The sequence below is a fragment of the Channa argus genome, chromosome 9 (genome assembly GCF_033026475.1).
Source record: "Channa argus isolate prfri chromosome 9, Channa argus male v1.0, whole genome shotgun sequence".
NCBI lineage: Eukaryota > Metazoa > Chordata > Actinopteri > Anabantiformes > Channidae > Channa > Channa argus.
Window position 1 is genome coordinate 88,849 of NC_090205.1, and position 20,679 is coordinate 109,527.

At 39.7% G+C, this 20,679-nt stretch overlaps 1 protein-coding gene across 4 annotated transcripts; it reads right to left on the bottom strand.

Moving 5' to 3' along the window:
- Positions 1-119: 119 nt before the first annotated feature.
- On the bottom strand, positions 120-15,880 carry epc2 (enhancer of polycomb homolog 2 (Drosophila)). 4 transcript variants are annotated; one of them, XM_067515059.1, is made up of 14 exons: positions 15,472-15,880; positions 13,075-13,234; positions 10,541-10,686; positions 10,243-10,449; positions 9,811-9,959; positions 8,742-8,823; positions 8,113-8,310; positions 7,912-7,995; positions 7,341-7,462; positions 6,562-6,866; positions 6,256-6,383; positions 5,099-5,243; positions 3,694-3,907; positions 120-711 (listed from the first exon to the last, which is right to left on the bottom strand). In XM_067515059.1, the coding sequence occupies exons 1-14, from the start codon at positions 15,646-15,648 to the stop codon at positions 642-644; spliced, it is 2,187 nt and encodes a 728-aa protein (XP_067371160.1). In that variant the 5' UTR covers positions 15,649-15,880; the 3' UTR covers positions 120-641. The 4 variants fall into 4 exon arrangements, with proteins under 4 accessions (XP_067371160.1, XP_067371159.1, XP_067371158.1 ...); XM_067515058.1 differs by having other exon boundaries at positions 6,256-6,380; positions 8,694-8,823; XM_067515057.1 differs by having other exon boundaries at positions 8,694-8,823; positions 15,472-15,877.
- Positions 15,881-20,679: the final 4,799 nt, after the last annotated feature.

A 20,679-nucleotide genomic window follows, 5' to 3' on the forward strand; every position in this document is an offset into this window, starting at 1 on the left:
AAAAGTCTAAAAGTATTAAGAAAATGATCACAGGGTCGGCACCGCCCTTTTTTTTTTTTTTTTTTTTTTTAATACAGTGTTCACAGACTAAATCAAAACAATGCTGAAAAGCAGTCAGACTGAGTCCATGTGGTTTTATTTCTCTGAAGCAAATTTCTTCTGTACATGATTAACTGTCACTTGTCTGACCTTTAAAAATATAAAGAACTCTGTTACAGCTGCAGATCCACATCTGTTTTTACAGGCTGCATATTTTTATTTGAATGGGTCAATGAGAAGGTCAAAAAGATTGTTTCACATTTAAAATATTAAAACTGAATGCAGACGCAGACGTAACAGAATATGTCAAAGAAAAATAAATCTGTGGAAAAATACAAAATGTAAACATAAAATAAATAATCAGTTGAAGACAGATTCATCATGGGCCAATCAGAGTGAAGATACTGTGGACCAGTCAGACTTGATGCTGCAGTCACATGATGAAATAACATTTACAAATTGTACATTGATTATTACAACATTGAGAATATTCACACTCAGTGAAATGTTTCGATTCTTTCGGAAGTCAATGCTGTCACGTTCTCCCATCACCGAAGAGCAACAGTGGCTGATGGGAGGAGCGGGGGCTGCTGTGAGCAGGGCTATGTGACCTCCATAGGCAGCGTGGTCTCCGACAGTCCACTCAGGAGTCGCTCTGGTTCATTTGAGTCTCTGAGAAAAACACATCGGTTATGAAGTAACAAATGCCAAGAGGAGTTAAATCATAAAAACCCTAATGAAAGAGTCTCCTGTTACAGAACAATGACTCCTCATCTGTAGTATAAAAAAACACTAGTGTAGTTGGTATGCTTTTCATCCTGAAAGATCAGTTTCACCAATCATTTCAAATAGTCCCACACAAATCTCTCATGATTTTACTGTGACATCGTGTCCTATGTTCTTCAATTATTAGGACCTGAATTTCGTTTCTGGAGCACTATGTCGCCATCTAGCGTCTAGCAGAGTCTGTAGAAAACCCTGCAGCCGTGGTGAGCGAGGAACCCAGCAATTCCAATGTCTTGAATCAAACATTATAAAGAACAATAATGACAATTATTTTTGTTTTTTATAATGTTATTTTAGCTAGTATTTTGCAACCAATAATAGTTCAGTTTTGTTTTAGTTTCTCATGTTCTGTTGGTTTTTCCATTTCAAATCCAATAGATAAGAAACCAGTAATCCCACATTTTTTTACTTTCTCCCACAATTTTTTACTTTCCCACAATTTTTTACTTTTAAACTCAGACAAAACTGAAGTCATAGTATTTGGGCCCAAAAATCTCAGAGATATGATGTCCAACCATATTGTCACACTAGATGGCATAAGTCTGGCCTCCAGTACTACTGCAAGGAACCTTGGAGTTATTTTTGATCAGGATCTATCCTTTAACTCACATATAAAACAAGTCTCTAGAACAGCCTTCTTCCACCTACGGAACATTGCCAAAATTAGGAGCATCCTGTCTCAAAGTGATGCCGAAAAACTGGTCCATGCATTTGTTACTTCTAGGTTGGACTACTGTAATTCCCTACTTTCAGGATGCCCCAGTAACTCCCTAAAGAGCCTGCAATTAATCCAAAATGCTGCAGCAAGAGTGCTGACTGGAACTAGCAAGAGAGATCATATTTCACCTTCACTAGCTTCTCTCCATTGGCTTTCCATTAAATGTAGAATAGAATTTAAAACCCTGCTTCTTACATATAAAGCTCTGAATGGTCAGGCTCCATCATATTTAGAAGACCTCATAGCACCATATCATCCCAGTAGACCACTTCGCTCTCAGAATGCAGGCCTACTTGTGGTTCCCAGAATTTCCAAAAGTAGAATGGGAGGTAGAGCCTTTAGCTATCAAGCTCCTCTCCTGTGGAACCAGCTCCCAGTTCAGATTCGGGAAGCAGACACCCTCTCTACTTTTAAGTCTAGGCTTAAAACCTTCCTTTTTAATAAAGCATATAGTTAGTTATAGTTATGCTGCCATAGGCTTACACTGCTGGGGGACCCACCCCCCAATGCACTGAGCTCCTTTCCTCCTCTTGACCATCTCTCCTCTCCTCTCATCCAGCAACTGTCACCACTGTATGTCATTAACTCTGTATGTTCTCTCCCGTAGTTGTCTTTGTCCTCCTCTGTCCCCCTCTCTCTGTCCCTTTCTGCAGGTGTCCCCCGGCTTTGAAGCCGTGTGTCTTCCAGCGTGAAGCTACTGATCCTACCAATCTGCCAGGTGTTTTGTTGTTGCTTTTGTTGCTCTGTTCTTTTCTCTCTCCCCTTTCCACTCACCCCAACCGGTCGAGGCAGATGGCCGTCCACCCTGAGCCTGGTTCTGCTGGAGGTTTCTTCCGTTAAAGGGAGTTTTTTCTCTCCACTGTTGCCTATGGCTTGCTCCAGGGGGAATTGTTGGGTTCTCTTTATATATCTTTATAATCTTGACTTTATTCTGTAAAGTGCCCTGAGATGACTTTGTTGTGAATTGGCGCTATATAAATAAAGTTGAATTGAATTGAATTAATTGTACTGCCATTGTTATTATTCTTCTTCACTAAGTTGAACTGCCAATCAAGATGGGCCACACCAATTCAACATCACTCAACATCACACCTAGCTATGTTTTTCCTGGGCATACAGCACCAAGAAGTTTGTGAGGGCAAAGGTGCTATGGTCAGATCAGACCAAAATTGACCCCACTGGCCTAAATGCTAATCAATACATCCAAAGGAAAGAAAAGTCACTACCCAAAGATCATTGTACCTACCATCAACAACCATGTTTTTAGTGCCTTTAATGTGCCATGTATCTAATTAATAGTTTTGCAAAAATAATGCCCATCTTCTAAATCATTGATTTTGTATTCTGAATCCATCAACTTATATCACAGAAGGAGAAACCAACACAGTTATGACTTCCTGCCAGAAATGGTAAAAGGACTGCCCACACAAGACAGCGCAGTCAGGAAGAGAAAAGCGTGGTCACATTGTTACATCTTAAAAAAGTGACTTCAGTGGCTTTAAAGAAAATTAGACGGTGCAATGTATGTGGCACGCTAGTTAGCTGAAAGTCTGGTAAATCTAAAAGGCTTTGCACTTCAAAGCCCTCAGCCACTACTCTTAAAAGTTCTATCTCTTTCAAAAGTGAACCACAATGTTTAAAATCATTCAGTTATGCAAAAAAACTTAACCTGTCAAAGTGTGTTTCAAATGCTGCATCCTCTTCTCATTCTGCTGCAGATTTGCTCCCTAATGCCCCTTACAGTCTTTCCAAATGGTAAGACGGTAGTGGTGGTAATAATAAACAAATTTGCAACAAGAACAATAAAATCAAATATTGTAATATAAACATTGATATAGCCCTAACATTTTCAAGTTTTAAAAAAATAGTTTTTACCCATTTCAGAACTGAAACAGAAAATCAATAAGAACCAGCATACCTGTAATTAGAATAAAAACTGATTTATTTTTTTTTTAATAACAATTCTGTTCCCCATTCAATTTTTGCTGTAGGTATGGAATAAAGATGCTAAAATACTTTAATTACATAGGTTTGTTTCTTTCTCTGAAATAGAAATTGGGTCATGTCAGTGATTTTGGTATGGGCTACTTGCTCCCTTAATGTCATACTATAAATGTGGTGTGTGTGTGTGTGTGTGTGCGCGCATTTACCTGGGGGTGGAGACTTTGCGCATGTGGTCAAGGCTTGAGGCAGAAACAGTGGCTAGCCTTAAGGCAGATGTTGGGGGACTAAAGGGTCGAGCAGTGTGGTGGTGGGGTGGCGAGATTGTTTCCACCTCACTCCTCTGGTTGCACAGGGACTGAGGAGAGTAGGAGGACCATGACCTGCTGAGATACGTGGAGGAGTATGGAGGCCTGGAGGGGCCTGAAACAGAAACACATGGTTTTATGAGTAATATAAATACAAAACAAAAAAATAATAATGTTTAATAAGCTGCTAGTTTCCTTTTTTGCCATGTGTGCAATCAGTTCAGTAGGGCTGTGGACCCTGCGTGTAGACACAAATTTGTAGACTGCATGCAGTCGTCAATAGTCTCTCAGGACACACATGGACTCATGACAAAACATGTCATGATACACACACTCAGAAGTGGAAAGTATGAACTGGGTATAGTACAATATTCCATTCCAAACTGTAGTTGTGCCAAATGAAAATACTATGACTTTTTTAAAAACTATAGTTAAGGGTAGTACTTGAGCAAGTGTACTTCCACCACTATGAAGAGCAAACCTATTTTAAAATGCGTAGCGTTTAACATAAGCTGAATAAAAAAATATCGGCTGAATTTAATGGGCATAGCCTTCAATCGTACTGTATTGTATCAGGTGAAGGTGAATTGATTTTGTGTCAAATCATTTGAAGGGAGATATTTACACCTAGTGTATATAATCATACAAGACAAATCAAAATTTTATATATATATTTTTTTTTTACACATGAACACACACACCAACCTAATTGACGTCATTTTCCAATGGCTTTCTGATGTAAAACCTAAAGGTCCTGATTCGGAACTAACTGCTGACTTGCTTAGCTGATTTAAATGATAAGAATGAAGGTTTATAACTGGGAGGTTCTATTTGCTGAATTTTACTTGGGATCATACGATGATTTTACAAGAGGGACATCCCACTCTTATTTAAATTACAAAAACACTCATGCTTGTTTAGAGGTGCTGGAGAAGGATGTCTCCTACCTGGTTAAACCACCTTTGATGCAAATTTTAGTTTGGCTATGCTTTAACCAATTAAGTAGATTTTTTTATTAACTGGAATCAACAATAAAAACAGGAGCCGGCTGATTTCCTGCATAAAGCTTTGCTAACAACAGTAACATCAGTGAGAACTTTTCTCAGTGTTTTCTTACACATCATGATTTAACACATGTGAAGTTTTATCTATACAGGAAATGTGTAGATTGTGCCCAATTTCAGATGAGCTGGATCGGTATTCTGTGTTATTCTGCTGTATAAAGGCTAAGGTTATGTACACAAATTAAATTAATTAAAGTTGAACCTGTGTTGACAATCAAGGCTCCAGTAGGTCAGCAACTCACCTGAAAAATGGACTCCATTCACACTGGTTCTGTAGGTTTTGTTCTCACCATGAGAAACTGAAGAAGCGCTGACCACAGCTGATGCAGCAAACCGAACGCTGGCTGAGTCCAGAGTCTTTGGACGGGGCTTACCATACCAGGTGGACTACAGACCAGGAGAGACCAGGAAAGGTTTAAAGCCAGAGAACATAAATACAGAGATCAGACAGATTGGACACACTGTGATACAAACGTTCACTGCATCTGATGAAAGTTACTCTGCCTAACGTTAAACAGATTTAATTTTAACCGAGTTACACTATGTACATAAAATACAAACATGAATGAAACAGAACAATTAACAAAGAAAATTAACAAGAAAAAAATCTCAGAAATCACGTGGAACCTGCAGGTTCTGTGTTAGTGTTTCTGTGTATGATACACTGTATGTTAGTGTGTTACTGTCTATACTGCACTGACATGCATTTAAGGAACCAGTTTTTTTGGAGAAATCCACTCTCTCAGGTAATTGGGGAGTGATGTTTGTATATACTTAAGAAACATACTTTTGGGAAATCTGCTTAAACACGCATGATTTCACCTCTACCTCTGCCTTATTTCCGAGCCCTGGCTCACAGATTTATGACAGTATAGTGACAGAAAACACTGCTTTCTTACTTTATTTCTTTGCTGTCTTTGTGTCACTACAGAGTTACAGGGCAGGGGGAGAGAGAGGAAAAGAGGGGGAAGAAACGTACCTGGATAATACACAGCACTAACTGCCTGCATTGATCTATGGTGCAGACGACTTCCTTACACTGCTATAAGGGGTTTTTCATTAGTTGAACTTTGTGCAGACGTTGATTTAAAAGTGAGCCGACATTGCTCTGTTAAAGACTAAATAAGGGAAAAATCATTAACTACCCTGTCTGCAACTTTCAACTTTCTCTGGAATAAATCTATGTGGAGAAATCAAGTTTCTCTAATCCCCAATCCGGTTTTCAAAACCAGCTTTCCTGTGTACAAGAATCACCTTCACTGAGAAAGCCAACTGTAACTTTGTTGTTTAGTACATTTAAATGCCCTGACTGTGTGCAGTATGTGCTATGTACATTGCATGTCTATAGTTATACAGCAGGTTCATACAATGTTTATTATCCGTGTAAATGTGCTCTTACCTGTGCTGTGTGCTGAACTGTGAGACTGTTTACATCTGGGTTGTTGTGAAGCTGTTCCAGCTGTTGTTTATGCATCTGGACCAGCTGCTGCTGATGACTGTGGTACTGCTCCTCTGTGATGCCCCCTGCTGGTCCACACAGGAAGAACACACTTCACATCAAACAGCTACTCTACTCTACTACTAAACTCTGCAAGTTTAGACTCAGGAATGAGATATTAAAGGACTCAGATCAGGAATAAGTGAAAACCTGATCTGGATCTAAATGATCAGTACTCCAGGTTTCAAGACCCATCTGAGAACTCACCACAGCTGTGGTCAGTTGACAGGCAGGGGAGTTTGTGGTTATCCACTCTCGTCCCTGTGGAAATGTTTCCCTCCTCCCTCTGGTCCAGAGGTAGTCTGGGTCTGAAGCAGAACCTCCTCAGCCTCTGGATGTTGTTCAGAATATCAGTCAGGGAATGGAGGGTGGTTCCTGAGTTCAAAGGATGTTTCTGGTCCAAGTGGACACAGGTACGGGTTTTGGTCCTGACAACTGGACGTGTGACCGAGTCTGTTTGATTCAGATCCTCTTCTGGATCCAGACCAGAAGAGGCCCGATCCAGTATGATCCTTATCACAGAGAGAAAGAGAAAAGTTAGTTTTTGTGGATCCATCTTCTGCTTGGACAAGAATTCGTTTTCCCACCATTACTGTAAAATATTGTGTGGGAGCTGTGAGGACACAATAAAAAGAAAGAATAAAGATAATGTAGAGACTATGGTATACTGTGGCTTAAACTAAACTATACTTGAACTGCTGTTTCTCACCAAACAATTAGAAGATATGCTTTATACCATTTTATAAAAAGAAGATCAAAAAGAAAAATAATTAAAACGATGATTAACAGAAGCTGTATGGTAGAAACCTAGTCAAAACATCTACACCTCCAAGAGATGTCAGTCCAAAAGTCTCAGATTAGAGGATGAACAAAAATTTGGAGAGATGTTTTCTGCTGAGCAGAGACTTTTCGCCAGCCGTATCAAAAATGACCCCCCTATAAAAACAGGAATTGGAGGTGGAGCTGTGATGGAGTTAAGAGATCACCTGCCCCCCCGTCCCATCCTTCGGCGGCTCAGCCCCATCCAATAAGGAGGCAGCGACAGTTCAGCCAGAGAATGATGGCTCCGCAAAGGGAAGTCGTCTCCACCTTTCTGTTCTGTTCGAAGCTGAAGAAACCAACGCACAGAGAACAGGTTTAATATCATCACCCCTGCTATCACAAGGCCTGCCCTGTCATCCGTTAGACAAACTGTCAGACAGCGGAGAAACTGAACCATTAACACCAGATGCAGTATAAATTCGCAACTATGCACTTTTATGCAGATAAAATCGTGAGAATAAATCAGGATTCCTACTCTGAGACACTCGTGTTGATGAGCCCTATACCAATGAGGCCAAGGATCATAACTTTTTCAGAGCTTCACACATGTACAACTACAATTAGTCATTTAGCAGATGCTATAGACCAAAGCGAATTACAACTAAGCAGCAGACACTAGGGATTTGTGGTTCATGGACCAACTGAGCTACAATCTCCGCAGAGGCGAACAGATATGTGTATAGTGCCTACTGATGTGTCGTTGGAGGATGACTGAGGTTGAAAAAAACAACTCACAGACAAGTACTGACATCCAGCTCTTCTCCGGAAAACAAACAATCCATCAGGATTATTCTCCTCATCTGGCGAAGAGGGAGGAGACTGGAGAGACAGCGACACAGTCAGAGATAAAGATGGGTCTGTCTTTGTAAAAAAAAAAACTGTTCCAGTGTTCATACAGAATTCTTTAATAGAACCACATGATGATCAGACACTGACCAGTGGAGGACAGTCATCCTCTCCAGAGCTGTGGAAGTCATACTGTTTGATGTCAGCCTGGTAGATTGTGTAGAAACCAGGGGGTCGGCCGGGATGTCTCTGTCGAAGACACGGTCTGTCCCGTCTGATGCAGTTCTTCTTAGGTCTGATCAGATGGAACGTGAGTTCGTCTCCAATGGACTGCAACTTCTTTTGGGTCTGAAACAGAACCAGACCTAAACAACAGATTGATCTTCTCTTTTACTGCAGCGACTGAGAGTCCACTCCAGCAGCTGCTCTCCTGTTAGCAAAGCTCAGTGCAAGCTAAAACTAGCAGTTTTACATTTTACTGATCTTTATTGTTGCAAGGTAATGTCCGCCAGTCTGATCAGCTGTCGTTAGCTTAAGTTTATTTACTTTAATAATGGCCCTTTATGATACATGCTGGGTGTGTCTGTTTTCAGTGGGAAAATTTTACTTTAACACACCACTGCCCATGGTTGTAAAAAAATAAACAAGATAGTGAACTAAAATACATAGTTAAAAAAAAAAAAAAGTCACAAACTTAACACGTCAGACTCATAAATGTAAAGAGCGGGTACCTTGAGCCTGTCGTCAGTTCTGTGTCTGGTGCTGTTGGTCAGACTCACAGCGACGCTGTTGACTCGTTTCTCCAACAGAGGCTGGGAAACATCTTTCAGGACATCACCACTATAGTCTTCCATCTGATATCTGCACAAAAGGGAACACCATGATTTACTTACACTTGCACAGCCATAGAACAGGTCCATCCATCCATTAACTGTAACCACTTATCCTGTTTAGGGTCACACCTACAGGGAATTTAGAGTCACCAAAAGAAACAGCAACCTTCACCCTCCAGGTGACTCCAGACTCAGTAAAACACAAAAAGGATTTTAGATTTAGATTAGAGACTAGATTCAGTTTATCTTATGGACCTATCCAGTTTCCCTCCCCCAGGCTGCTAGTCCACCTCAAGCTGCAGGCCATAAATTGTTTTTTATACCTGAAAACATGCATAAATCCATCAACTGATGTAGATTGTGACAGACTTTGCAGACATCTAAATCTTCAAAATGTTGTTGGACAGCTGCACATATTTAATGACAGTACTACAGGAGTAACATTGTTGTGTCCAGAACAACAGAACAAGACGGCCAGGCGAAACTGGGAATCAAACAACCAACCACGGGGTTCTGAGCTAAACTGAGCCACACCTCTCCAAAGGAGTCTGACTGACATCTCTGCTACATCCAGTTTAGCATGTCTGTATTTTCCCCCTTAGAACTGTTAAGTTTACCAAGTATGCAAGTATACTGTCTATACTGGTATCAGGCGAAAATGGCAAATACTAGGTTAATATGGAAACTAATACTATTGTAACATACTATAAACTGATGTAGAGTTTATAGTTTATATACTATAAAGTGATTTGTTAATAATGTGAGAAGCCTTAAACCACAGAATGACTTTGAGATTTGTTAACAAATGTAAAGTGCTTTATAAATAAAATTATTATTATTATTATTATTATTATTATTATTATTATTATTATTAATAATTAAAAAGAAAACTTTCATGAATGGTCTCAAAAAGGTTGACGATAAGAACCAATAACCTGCCAGTGACAGCTGACCCAGTTTCATGGTGGACAGTTAACACCAACTATGGTATCATCCCCTGCTACCCCGTCCCTACCTTTTCTCCACCACCTCCAGTGTCAGGTGCAGCAGCTCCCTCTTGGACTTTTCCCTCCTCTTGATCATCTCCAGGATTGTGACAGTCCGACTGAAGTCTCTCCTTAGTCTCAGCATCTTCTCGTAGGATGCCTCATCATTCTTGCGGTTCTGGAACAATTTAAATAAATGAATGAATGAATGAATGAATGAATGAATGAATAATCAATCACACAACTGTCAGGATACAGACCACCAGACCAGAAACAGACTAAAAAAACAGAGCTAAAAAGTGTCAGATTACAGTTAACTGGTCTCTGCTCTCTCTCAGTGTTTGTGGTTTCGTTGAACAAAGGATAAAATGTGGATCAAGCTCAATCACCTGGCAGCAAACAGATTCTTCCATATTATTGACACCAGGGGGTAAAACTAGCTCAGAAAAAATGGCACCCACCTTCCTGGTCTGCATCTTCTCCGTCCTCCGTCTGAAGGCCACGTATGCATCGTTATTGGTGGAACCATCCCGCTTCTCCTGTTTCACCTGAGGAATAAGGGTTGGACCCCGACAGTTCTTCCTCTTCCTCACCCAGTAATCATAGACCGCCTTCAGCAGGTAGTCATCTTCATTCAGCAGCAGCTTCGCCTCTGACAGAGTCACTAGCTGAAACCCGAAACACAGCAGGACCAGTAATCGGTTTCAGGTGTGTTCAGCTGCTGTGTTCAGAACTACCATGTGTGTTTAGGTGGGTTACCTGCTGCATGCTGGCCTTCTCTAATCGGTCCACCATGGTCTCAAATTGCAGAGGTTTAATCTCCATCTTTCTATTTAGTCGGTTCAGCAGTGTCTCGTCCTCTGAGTCCATGTCGTAATCTGGCTGCTCCTGGTCAAGACCCAGAGCTGAAGGTACACATATGGTACACTGATGTTGACTGACGTCAGTACACAGAATGATCAAGGGTTGATCTGATTGATTTACGGAAATCCAGTCAAGTGAATCAAATTTTACCGGAGGCTAACATTTTTATAAGAGAAGATGTCTCACTGAGGTTGTGTCTACAGAAAGACTTAGTCCACTCTGACACTGCCTGTTTATCACTAACTTTAACTGGAAGCAGAAGGCAGTCTGTGCAGGACTGGAATAAACATTCAGTAAGAGCAATGATATGCATTTTGCAGTAAAACCTAGATTAAGTAAAACTTGTTATTAAGCTGACCAAAACTGACTTTTGGGAGTTGGTGGGGAAGGAGTGTGAAAGTGTGAAATAAATTAATTAACTCATGTTCATCAAGCACAAACGATCTCTGCCCTTTGCTACTTCTCATGTTTTGGGTGGCTATGGCTCAGTTTGAAGTGCAACTATCTGCAGGGTTGGTGGTTCCTTTCTCACTTACCCTGGTCACATTGCTGAAGCAACCTTGGACAAAAGTCTAAAGAACCTTTGTCCCACATTCATCTACTGTTGGTGAAGATTCTCAGTCCAGGTTTGTTTGTCGAAAGGTCAAATTGTAGTTGACGGCTGAATCATGTAAGCTATTATTATTTCTTCTTGGTTGAAATGTTTCGCTATTTATCAAAGCAGCTTTTTCTGAAGAATCTGCAGTTGACAGTTGGTAAAATTCAACCTTCGGACAATCATCCAACAACAATTTCCCCATGGGCATCAGTAAATTATATTTAACAGTATATTAAAGGGCTGTAAATGTTGTGATAACACATTAACTCAAATTCCTTTTACTGGCACTAATTCTTTTAATGCCATTAACGTGAGTTTCGGTAGGATGACCCAGTGTTGGTACCTGTGCAGAGCTGACGGGGAGAGTCACTGAGTAGGAATGCTATTCTAGAGTGCATCAAATGAGATTAACAGATGTGAAGTTATAGCTGTAGTGTTTCTGATGTGGTTTCTGTACAATTTGTGAAGGGTGGGCAGCTCCTACACCCACACAACCTCGTAAACAGATTTCAGCTTGGATTAGGCACTCAGGTAGACAACTTTAACTGTATCTTCGGACACGCAAATACACCATGGCAAGCAATAAGCCAAAATAGGCAGTCCATTAAAACACCCCTCAAATAAGGATAGATGTGAAATGGTAAATTCAACTCTCCCCACAGTGATCATGTGAAAGTGTTACCCATAATAATGTTTTCTAAACACTAATGCTATAAATATGATAAAACACCTGTCTGTTTATTATGCCAACGAATTAAATATATTATTTCTCTTTAATAAAGCAATATATTCATCTTATCTCCTTAGATGATTATTTGATGAAATAATCAATGACATACTTAATTACTGAAATAATCAAACAGCTGCTGCCCTCTGCATGACATTAACTTTGTGTCTTCTTTCACCAGTAGTTGTGCTGCTTCTTCATATATGAGTTCTTGACAAGGTTCAGAAAAATCAGCTCTGGACATTGTCCTAAGTTGTGGTTCACAGCAGGAGACCATCCGTGTCAGAAGTTTTCTCACTGGTGAAACTGCTTGATTTCAGTGAGAGTTCAGTGCATACAGGGGGCACAACATGACAGAATTTCCTGCAAACACAATCAGTCAATGTATTGTTTACAGCACATCCAACCCCTGAAAAAAGTAAGACACACGTGGTAGTCAACTGACCGAAAAGTCAATATGCCCAATTACTTACTTTAAATACTCCAGAAAATTTGGGACAGAACAGTGATGCTTTATGTGCTGTCTTCTAGCATACACTGCCTCCTGAGAATTTCAGGATTTTAGGGAATGTTCGATAGAGGGTTCTGTCAGCCTCTCTGTACCTTTCTCTAGCAATGCATGTTCCGACATTGGAGCTGTGTCTTTCCAATGTGCTTTAATTGGCCTTACCAACCTGATCAATGTTTTGTTTGTTACTTCTCTTTTCATTTAGTCATTTAGCAGACGCTTTTATCCAAAGTGACTTACAAGTGAGGTACAAGGCAAGCTTTTCTCTCTCCGCTTACCCCAGTTGGTCAAGTGAGATGGCCACCCACCCTATGCCTAGTATTTACTCTTCACCATTGCCTTGGTGCTTGCTGTTGATCTGTTGAGTCTGCTCAATTAATCTGTGTAGGCTTATTATGAAAAAAAACTTGAAATGACAGTTGTGAACTGGGACTATAAAAATGAAGTTGCTGGCCTTGAAATGTAATTATATATCCTTTACCTCTAGTCTGTAGTAAGTCACACCTGACTTATTCCAAGTGAAGCCTGAATGAGTTAATTCAGCAGAATCAGTCGTAGGACAGGTATAGTACTAGTGTGGTATGTGGAGAACTCACGCTGTATGTGGATGAGCTGTTTTGGAACTCGGACCTCTCCCTTGTACAGGCGGTCGTAGTAAGTGGCATTAGTCTCTGCTTCAGGTACAGGGATCACCATGTTCTCCTTCTTCTCCCTGAACACCTGCTGAGCTGAGATCACTCTCTGCAGGTGGTGCTCCTGAAACACAAGCACATGTCAACACCACCCGTATAGACCCTGATGGTGTTCAGAGTGGAGACATTTCTGGATCGATATAGGGTAGCAGGCTGGTAATTAATAATGACTTCATGACCCTGAAGCATTCAGGGAAGACTGTATGCCTCATCAGAAAAAAACATGTTCCCCTCTGACACATGCTTTAGCCCACTATTATGGTGCCATATAGGTGCTACATTCTATATATAAGCCTAAGGGGTGAACCCCCAGACCACTATACTGTGTTTATGATCACTGTATTGTGTTTCTTGTCTTTTGTGTTTTCTCATTGCCTTACTTACAGACATAGTACCTGATACCAATTCCTGGTTTGTGTGTTGGTTTCACTATCAAATACAATTAATAAACCCAGTATGTACAGTATAGTCCTTGTAGTCCTGCTAACAAGATAAGAATATTGTACTTGACTAAAAATTAGGGCATCTTCTATGGGTGTGACTGTGGCTCAGAAGGTGGAGTTTACCAACCCCATGGTTGTTGGTTCAATCCCCACCTGCTCTGGTCACATGTTAAACCAGACACTGGACCCCAACTTAGCTGCTCCCAATGAGTGTTGGGCAGACGCATAGCAGGTCTCCCATTGGTGTGTGTGTGTGTGTGTGTGATTGTAAGTGCGAATGGGTGAATGAGAAGCATTGTAGAGCGCCTTGGGTACCAGTAAGGTAGAAAAGTGCTATATAAGTTCAGCCCATTTACCAATTAACCTGTTTTTCTCCAAGCACTATAGAATCAGGCCTGTATGTCTGCCTCTGTGAGCCTGGTTCTGTTGGCGGTTTCTGCCAATAGAGTTTTCCTCTCCATCAACTAGTACTTGCTAAAAAGGGTGACCTTAGACTTATGATAACTCTGTGGTTTGCTTTGGTACTATATAAATGTAACTCAACTAAAAAAACTTTAAATGTTTAAACTTTAAACTCTCACTCCTTTAAATGTTTTTTGACAACTCCAAACAGGCTGTGGCTCCTGTGTAACCACCATATAAAAAGGTCTGATTGATGAGTGTTACTGACATGTTTATCCTTGTGTCGGGTTCTTTGATCTCTTCAGAGATCCTCCAAACTTGTGCAAACGTGACTGATAGAAAATAGTGACGTTTTTGTCTTTTAAAAACGTTTTATTCTGTTTATTTTTTATATATTAATGTACGTTTACCTGAATAAGACTTTGGGGGGCGCTTTGGGGGGGCGCTATAGCTCAGCGCTATAGCTCAGTTGGTAAAGGCAGTTGCTTACGGACCACAGGGTGAGTGGTTCGATCCCCGGCCCTGGCTATATGTCGAAGTGTCCCTGGGCAAGACCCTGAACCCCTAACAGCCCATTCCCCCTCCCCAGCGATGCAGTGCCGGTCCAAGCCCGGTAGAAATTGGGGAGGGTTGCGTCAGGAAGGGCATCCGGCGTAAAAACTGTGCCAAATCAACATGCGGACAATGATCCGCTGTGGCGACCCCGAACTCACGGGATAAGCCGAAAGGAGAGTAGTAGTAGTACCTGAATAAGACTTTGAAGGTTAAACAACAGGCATCAAATCATCTCCTTCCTTTTTGACAAATTACATTGAGCGTCATCTGTGAATAATCAAATATAAACTAGTTCTGCTTAATTCAGTTACTTTTAGGCAAAATTGATAAGATAAAATACTCCTTTTAAAAAGTTCAACAACATTACAATGGTCTAAAGTTGCAAAATATTGTCTTGCTTACACATTCTTTGATTATTATCATTTTATATCTATCTATATATAGATATCGATGGGTAGTTCTATCTATCTATCTATCTATCTATCTATCTATCTATCTCTCTCTCTCTCTCTCTCTCTTCCTGTATATAAGGAGAGAAAGAGAGAGAGAGAGAGATACACAGACATTTATATATGTAGATATAAAGAGATTTATCTCTCTCTATATATAGATGGATAGATAGATAGATATCTGTATATATAGATATAGCTCTCGCTAGCTCTGCGTCATCAGTTGCTATAACAACTACGTGCACAGGTAACTCGTCACAGACTTAAAAACCTCTTTGGCGCTACATTAAAGCATACACTCAACGTAGTGTTTACGTAACCTCCGTAGACTCGAGTCCGACACGCTCTTTCTCTACAGCCCAAGTAATTATCTGTACGTAAACACGTCATGAATGGCGCCGCAGCGCAGATCAATGCTAACAGCTAAAGTTGAAATAAAAGCATTTCCGTACCAGCTCTTCTTCTTTCTCCATCCCGGTGGGCATCTGTGGGACGGCCCGGTTGATGGACATGCAGTCGTTCAGGTCCGGCAGGTCTCTGTTGCGGTAAACCGGGAGCGGTTTGGCGGCGTCTAGCGCCCGCGCCCTGAACGAGAGTTTACTCATTGTTTGCGCACAAGAAGGTACCATCCACCAAAAACCTGCACCAATACCAACTAGAATCCGCTACGGACGCGACTGTGACCGCCGCTGTAGTCCTCATTGGTGTCCCCTACCCCAGTAACCGACGGGTAGTGTCATCACTATGCGAGTTTACCGTGATAAGGGGGCCGTTCGTCGGAGCGGCTCAGCTCCCTGCACCTTTGAAAACATGGCGGACATGTCCACACAGCGGCGGAGCTATCCCAGCAGCCACCGCGGCCCGCGCGAGAAATGAAGGTGCGCGCTCTGGAGGACACTTATATCAAGAAAAATATTCTAGAAAAAGCATTTCCAAAAAAGAAAATGCACTGTGAATTTTGTAGCATTAAAAGGAACTGCTGAACTGTTTTTGCTGAAATAGCTGAAAGAGATGAAAGATTTGATTTTGATGTAAAAGCTGAAACGAAATGTGGCTGTCTTATATACTGGTTATGCAAACTTAAAAGATAGTTTTTCTTAAAACTTCAAAGGCAATTATGCGATTACTGATGATGTTATCGACGACGTCATCAATATGCGATTTTTGTAAATAAATTTATACAAATCTTAAATAATAAAAGATAGTTTAAAAGTTGTATACAAGAAATAACGTCCTTTTATAAGCTGAACGTTGAGTTTTGAATAGTGTTTCTAGCTGAAAGTATGCCGAAATAATAAATATATAGAAGATGGAAGTCATACTACTACTACTAATAATAATAATAATAATAAAAATTTAGCAAGATAAAGATGTAGAAAGATTATGTAGATAATGATAATAGCTGAAAAAGCATTTCCAAAAACTAAAATGCACTGTGAATGTTTCAGTGCTGAAAGGATTTTCCAAGCAAAGCTGAAAAAAGCTGAACTTGAAAAAAGTATCAAAATGGCTTGTGTGTCCACTGCAGGTATACTTCACTAGAAACTAATTTAACCATTTAAATGCTAAAAATTTGAAAAAACTATCCAAAAGGCTTGCAAAATGTGAAAAAGTATTAGTCCTATTAACAAAAATAAAAAACTGTTAGGGGCAGAAGGCTTTGACGAAAATAGTGATATACTTTATTTGAAGATACTCAATAAAAGGAAGTCAGGGCAATGGTTTTAAACAGCCCACATTTGTGATTTGGAGGAGAATTTCTGGACCTGTTATAATGGGCTCTGATGGAAGTTTCAGATGGCGGTCTCTCTGCGTTTGGCGAAATACTAACATAACCGTAAATCCTGTCACTATGACCGTTACATTATCTGAAAGAACACAAAAATACCTACCTTTTAATGTATCATTTGTTGAGGAAAGATGAAAGTTGACTAAACACAACCAGAAAAAGTAGAAAAGCTAGAAGCTAGGGTGTGTGTGATGTCACCCATTGTAGCTGGGCAAACATTCTGCAATACACACTAAAGTTGAAAATTCACCAAAAAGTACCTCAAACTAAAACTGTGATTATTCAAAAACCCTAAATTATATTAAAAAGTGGAAGAAAAGGCTTAAAACTGAAATTCTTGTGACTTGCTGAACATTTTAATGGTTTCTCTAGGCTTAAGTATGCCTGACTAGTTAAAGCTGAAAGAGGACAAACAGAAGAGGAGCTGAAGAATCTCTCCATTCATTTGAATCAGAACAAAATGCTGAAAAAAGCTGAATATTTAAAAAAGTATAAAAGATATTAAAAAGCTGCACACATGTCCTTAAAAAGCAGAACATTTTAAAGTTTGAACGGTGTTTGGGATTAGGATATCATTACTGTGAATATGGTAATGTTCAGCACTTCACTGTTTGCACATTCCTCAATTCTTCAGTTTGCTGTTTGTGAGTCAACAGGATCTGAGTTTCTGGTGAGTGCAACCCGCCATAAGGGGGAGTCAAGGGGTACAGATGTCCCTTGCCCAGGACCTTGTGGGTGCAGCATGCTAAGGTCTTCTAAAATGGGATCACCACCGTGTCATCATTGTTCCAGTCATTTTCAGAATAACCTTCGGTGTGAATAAACTGAATGAGCTACCAAACTGTGCACGCTCGGCAGCCTCACTCCTAATATTTAAAAAACTGCTGAAAACAGAAATCTTCTGCACATTCTCATGCACTTAAATCTTAAAAAATATTATTTAAAAAAACTTGTAACTCGCTTTGGATAAACGGGTCTGCCAAATGACTAAACGGGAATGTAACAATCGATATACATTATTTATATTTGATCACATGTCATTATTTATAAGCACATGCTAAACTTTAATTTGGGAATGAACTACACATTTTAGAAGAAAAAATATATAAAATAGCCTGTTTGTTCTCAGGAATTCTATTGAGAAAAAGCAATTTGTTTTGTTTTGGGATTTAATTAGTTTATCCTTTTGATTAAACCACTGCACTGGAGAATATTATGTCACAGTAAACACATGTTGCAGGGAATGAGACATATTTCTAGTAAGATTGTACAGATCCCAAATGCATTTCACTAAGTGGGGTTGCACCAAATCAAAGTGACCCATTTGTCTTTCTTGCTCCTTTTATTTTTTAAATAAATCTCTCGAAATAGTCTCTCTGTCTTTATCTCCTTCTCATAACCCACAAAATCCAGGCATTTTGAGCCATTTTGATGGTGTCAGTGAGCTACAGACAACCATTATCACTGATTGGGGATCAACCTGAGTGTCAGCTGACTCTGCATCAGTTGCTGTTTGAGATTCACTTTGGGGTTGGCCCCAAGCAGTGAGCAGCTCAAATTTGAAATGTTTCAGGGGGATTTCTGGTTGGAAGGTAGCATAATGAATTGCTGGACTTGTTCATTTTAAAATCTGATATTTAAAAGGTCTTAAGGATAAAGTAAAGTGTAAATGTATGGATTCTAAAGAACATATACCAAGTTTTATAGATTTTGTTAAAACATTTAATGTAATTTTCTGTGAAACAATATTCTGATGTAACTGGGGCATTTCCCCTCTCTCTTCCTCTCTCTTTCTATATATACATACATACATATATATATATATATATATATATATATATATATATATATATATATATATATATATATATATATATATATATATATATATATATATATAAAATCTTACATATATATCTAACCTTACTCAATGCCTACCTCAAGAATGCTATCTTGTGTACATAAAGGTGGTGGATTTTAAACACAGGAGAAAATGTACAAATCAAATAATGAGAGGATAATGTTCAAGTTCTTGAACATTAAATATTTCCACATCCACTGAAAAGGGAAAAAAGTTAAAAGATTACCCAAAAGAAATAAAAGTCAGAATTAGAACCAGATACCTCTCCACCAAAGGTAAAAGAGATTCATTTCTCATGCAGGACTATAGTCTTCTGGATGGCCACAGGGAGCCTTTCTGAGCCTGCCTGAGGAAAAGGGTGAAACTGAAAAACGATGTCCCAGACCATCCAGACACACTGCACGTGTTCAGTCTCAGAGGTCGTCTAGGTAAACAAAGATTAATTTGTTAATCACTGACCCTAACCCTAACCCCCCGGGGGGGGGGCAAAAAAAATTTAAAAGCGGTTTTCCAGTCATAAAAACCAGATGTTTTGGTTCAGGCCCTGCTAATAGTGCTACCTCACTTGTACATTGCTTTGGATAAAAGCGTCTGCTAAATGTAAATGTAAATGTAATCGTTGCATGGACAAAGGCCGCTATCCTTCTTCCCCACAAAGAAGAAGTCAGCACCCACATGAGAAAATGAGGGTCTGATGAGACCACCCAACTAATCTTAATCAAAGTAGGTTTGTATAGCTGCTCCTTCAGGAGCTGACAAGGAAAAGAGCTTCCCATGTTGGGGCATGGTACCCGGGAGTTAGTCTGTGACACAGTGATAGGGCCAATGAGGGTGAAGTGAGTTGGTATTTGTTTTGTTAAAAACCTCTTTAAGATCCAAGCAAAAAAAGAGAATCTTCCAGATTAAACTTAGGCAAGGTAGACAAATGGTGACAAAGTGGTGATGGGACAGATAGGGGATTCAGAGAGGGATTGTAAAACAGGTTGCAAATTCTGCATTGCTTTGCTTATATGTGGGTGTTTTGTCCGTAGGGTGGACCACTTTACTCCCTCAGTAAATACCAGAAAATACCCTGGTCAATTTACTTATACCTTTATTTACTTATTTACTTATTATGTTTACATAACCAATCATGTCTTCTAGAAGATTTGAGGAAAAACAGGAAAATTAATTTAGTTTGTCTTTTCTTTAAGGGGGACTTTTAAGCAAGGTAAAGGAAGATCCCATGGAGCTTTAAGTCCAGAGTCTAGAAATGAACAAAGGTTTGTTTTATTAACATTTTAAAACAACAATGATACTTATTCAAGTAGTCACTACACCCCAACAACAGCAAAAAGACAATTGTCTTTTTTTTCATGCAGCCAACGTTTACGTTAAGAAAAAGGAGTAAAATCCAGCTGTTAGCGGTGTGAACAGAATGAGTGCTCTGAAGTGTTGTAGTTTCACTAATGTATGCTTCTTATAAACAGTTTGGCTGCGATGGATATGTTCTACAAACAGAAACTTCATGATACAAGTTAAATTCTTTCTGAACTTTTAATGAAACACCCGTAAAATACATTCCAACACAACTGACCTTCAACAAACTGGACAGAACTCATCCTACTCCATCAGCTCCTTCCAGTCCCTTCAGTACCACAACAATGATACTGGGTGGAGAGCTGTACATAATAACAGGAAATGTCATTAAACAAATGTACAAAATTTCAACATATAAACAGACAAAACATGGTAGTAATAAAACTGTAGTAGTGAAAGTGTCACTGGCGTGTGACTGGTTTACATGGCCTTCTTGTAGTCACACTTGTTACACATAGTGGAGTGTCCAACATTAGTAGATAAAACATTAATTTCCTTCTACTCAATAATTCAACACCACGTTACAAAGCAGAGTAACAGAACTTAAAACTACTACTATCACTGCTTCTGCTGCTGCTACCTATGTACAGCATTATGACTACTCTTATATTCATATCAATTTAATAGACCAGTTTCACTTCAGTCTGTCAC

Bases quoted from the DNA above. Each gene is read 5' to 3' on its own strand.
- epc2 (XM_067515057.1), bottom strand. From the start codon at position 15,648: ATGGTACCTTCTTGTGCGCAAACAATGAGTAAACTCTCGTTCAGGGCG. The intron at 9,960-10,242 runs GTGGGTGCCATT...AAATTGTTCCAG, and splicing joins AGAAGATGCAGACCAGGAAG to AACCGCAAGAATGATGAGGC. The intron at 8,311-8,693 runs GTACCCGCTCTT...GTTCTGTTTCAG, and splicing joins GAACTGACGACAGGCTCAAG to ACCCAAAAGAAGTTGCAGTC.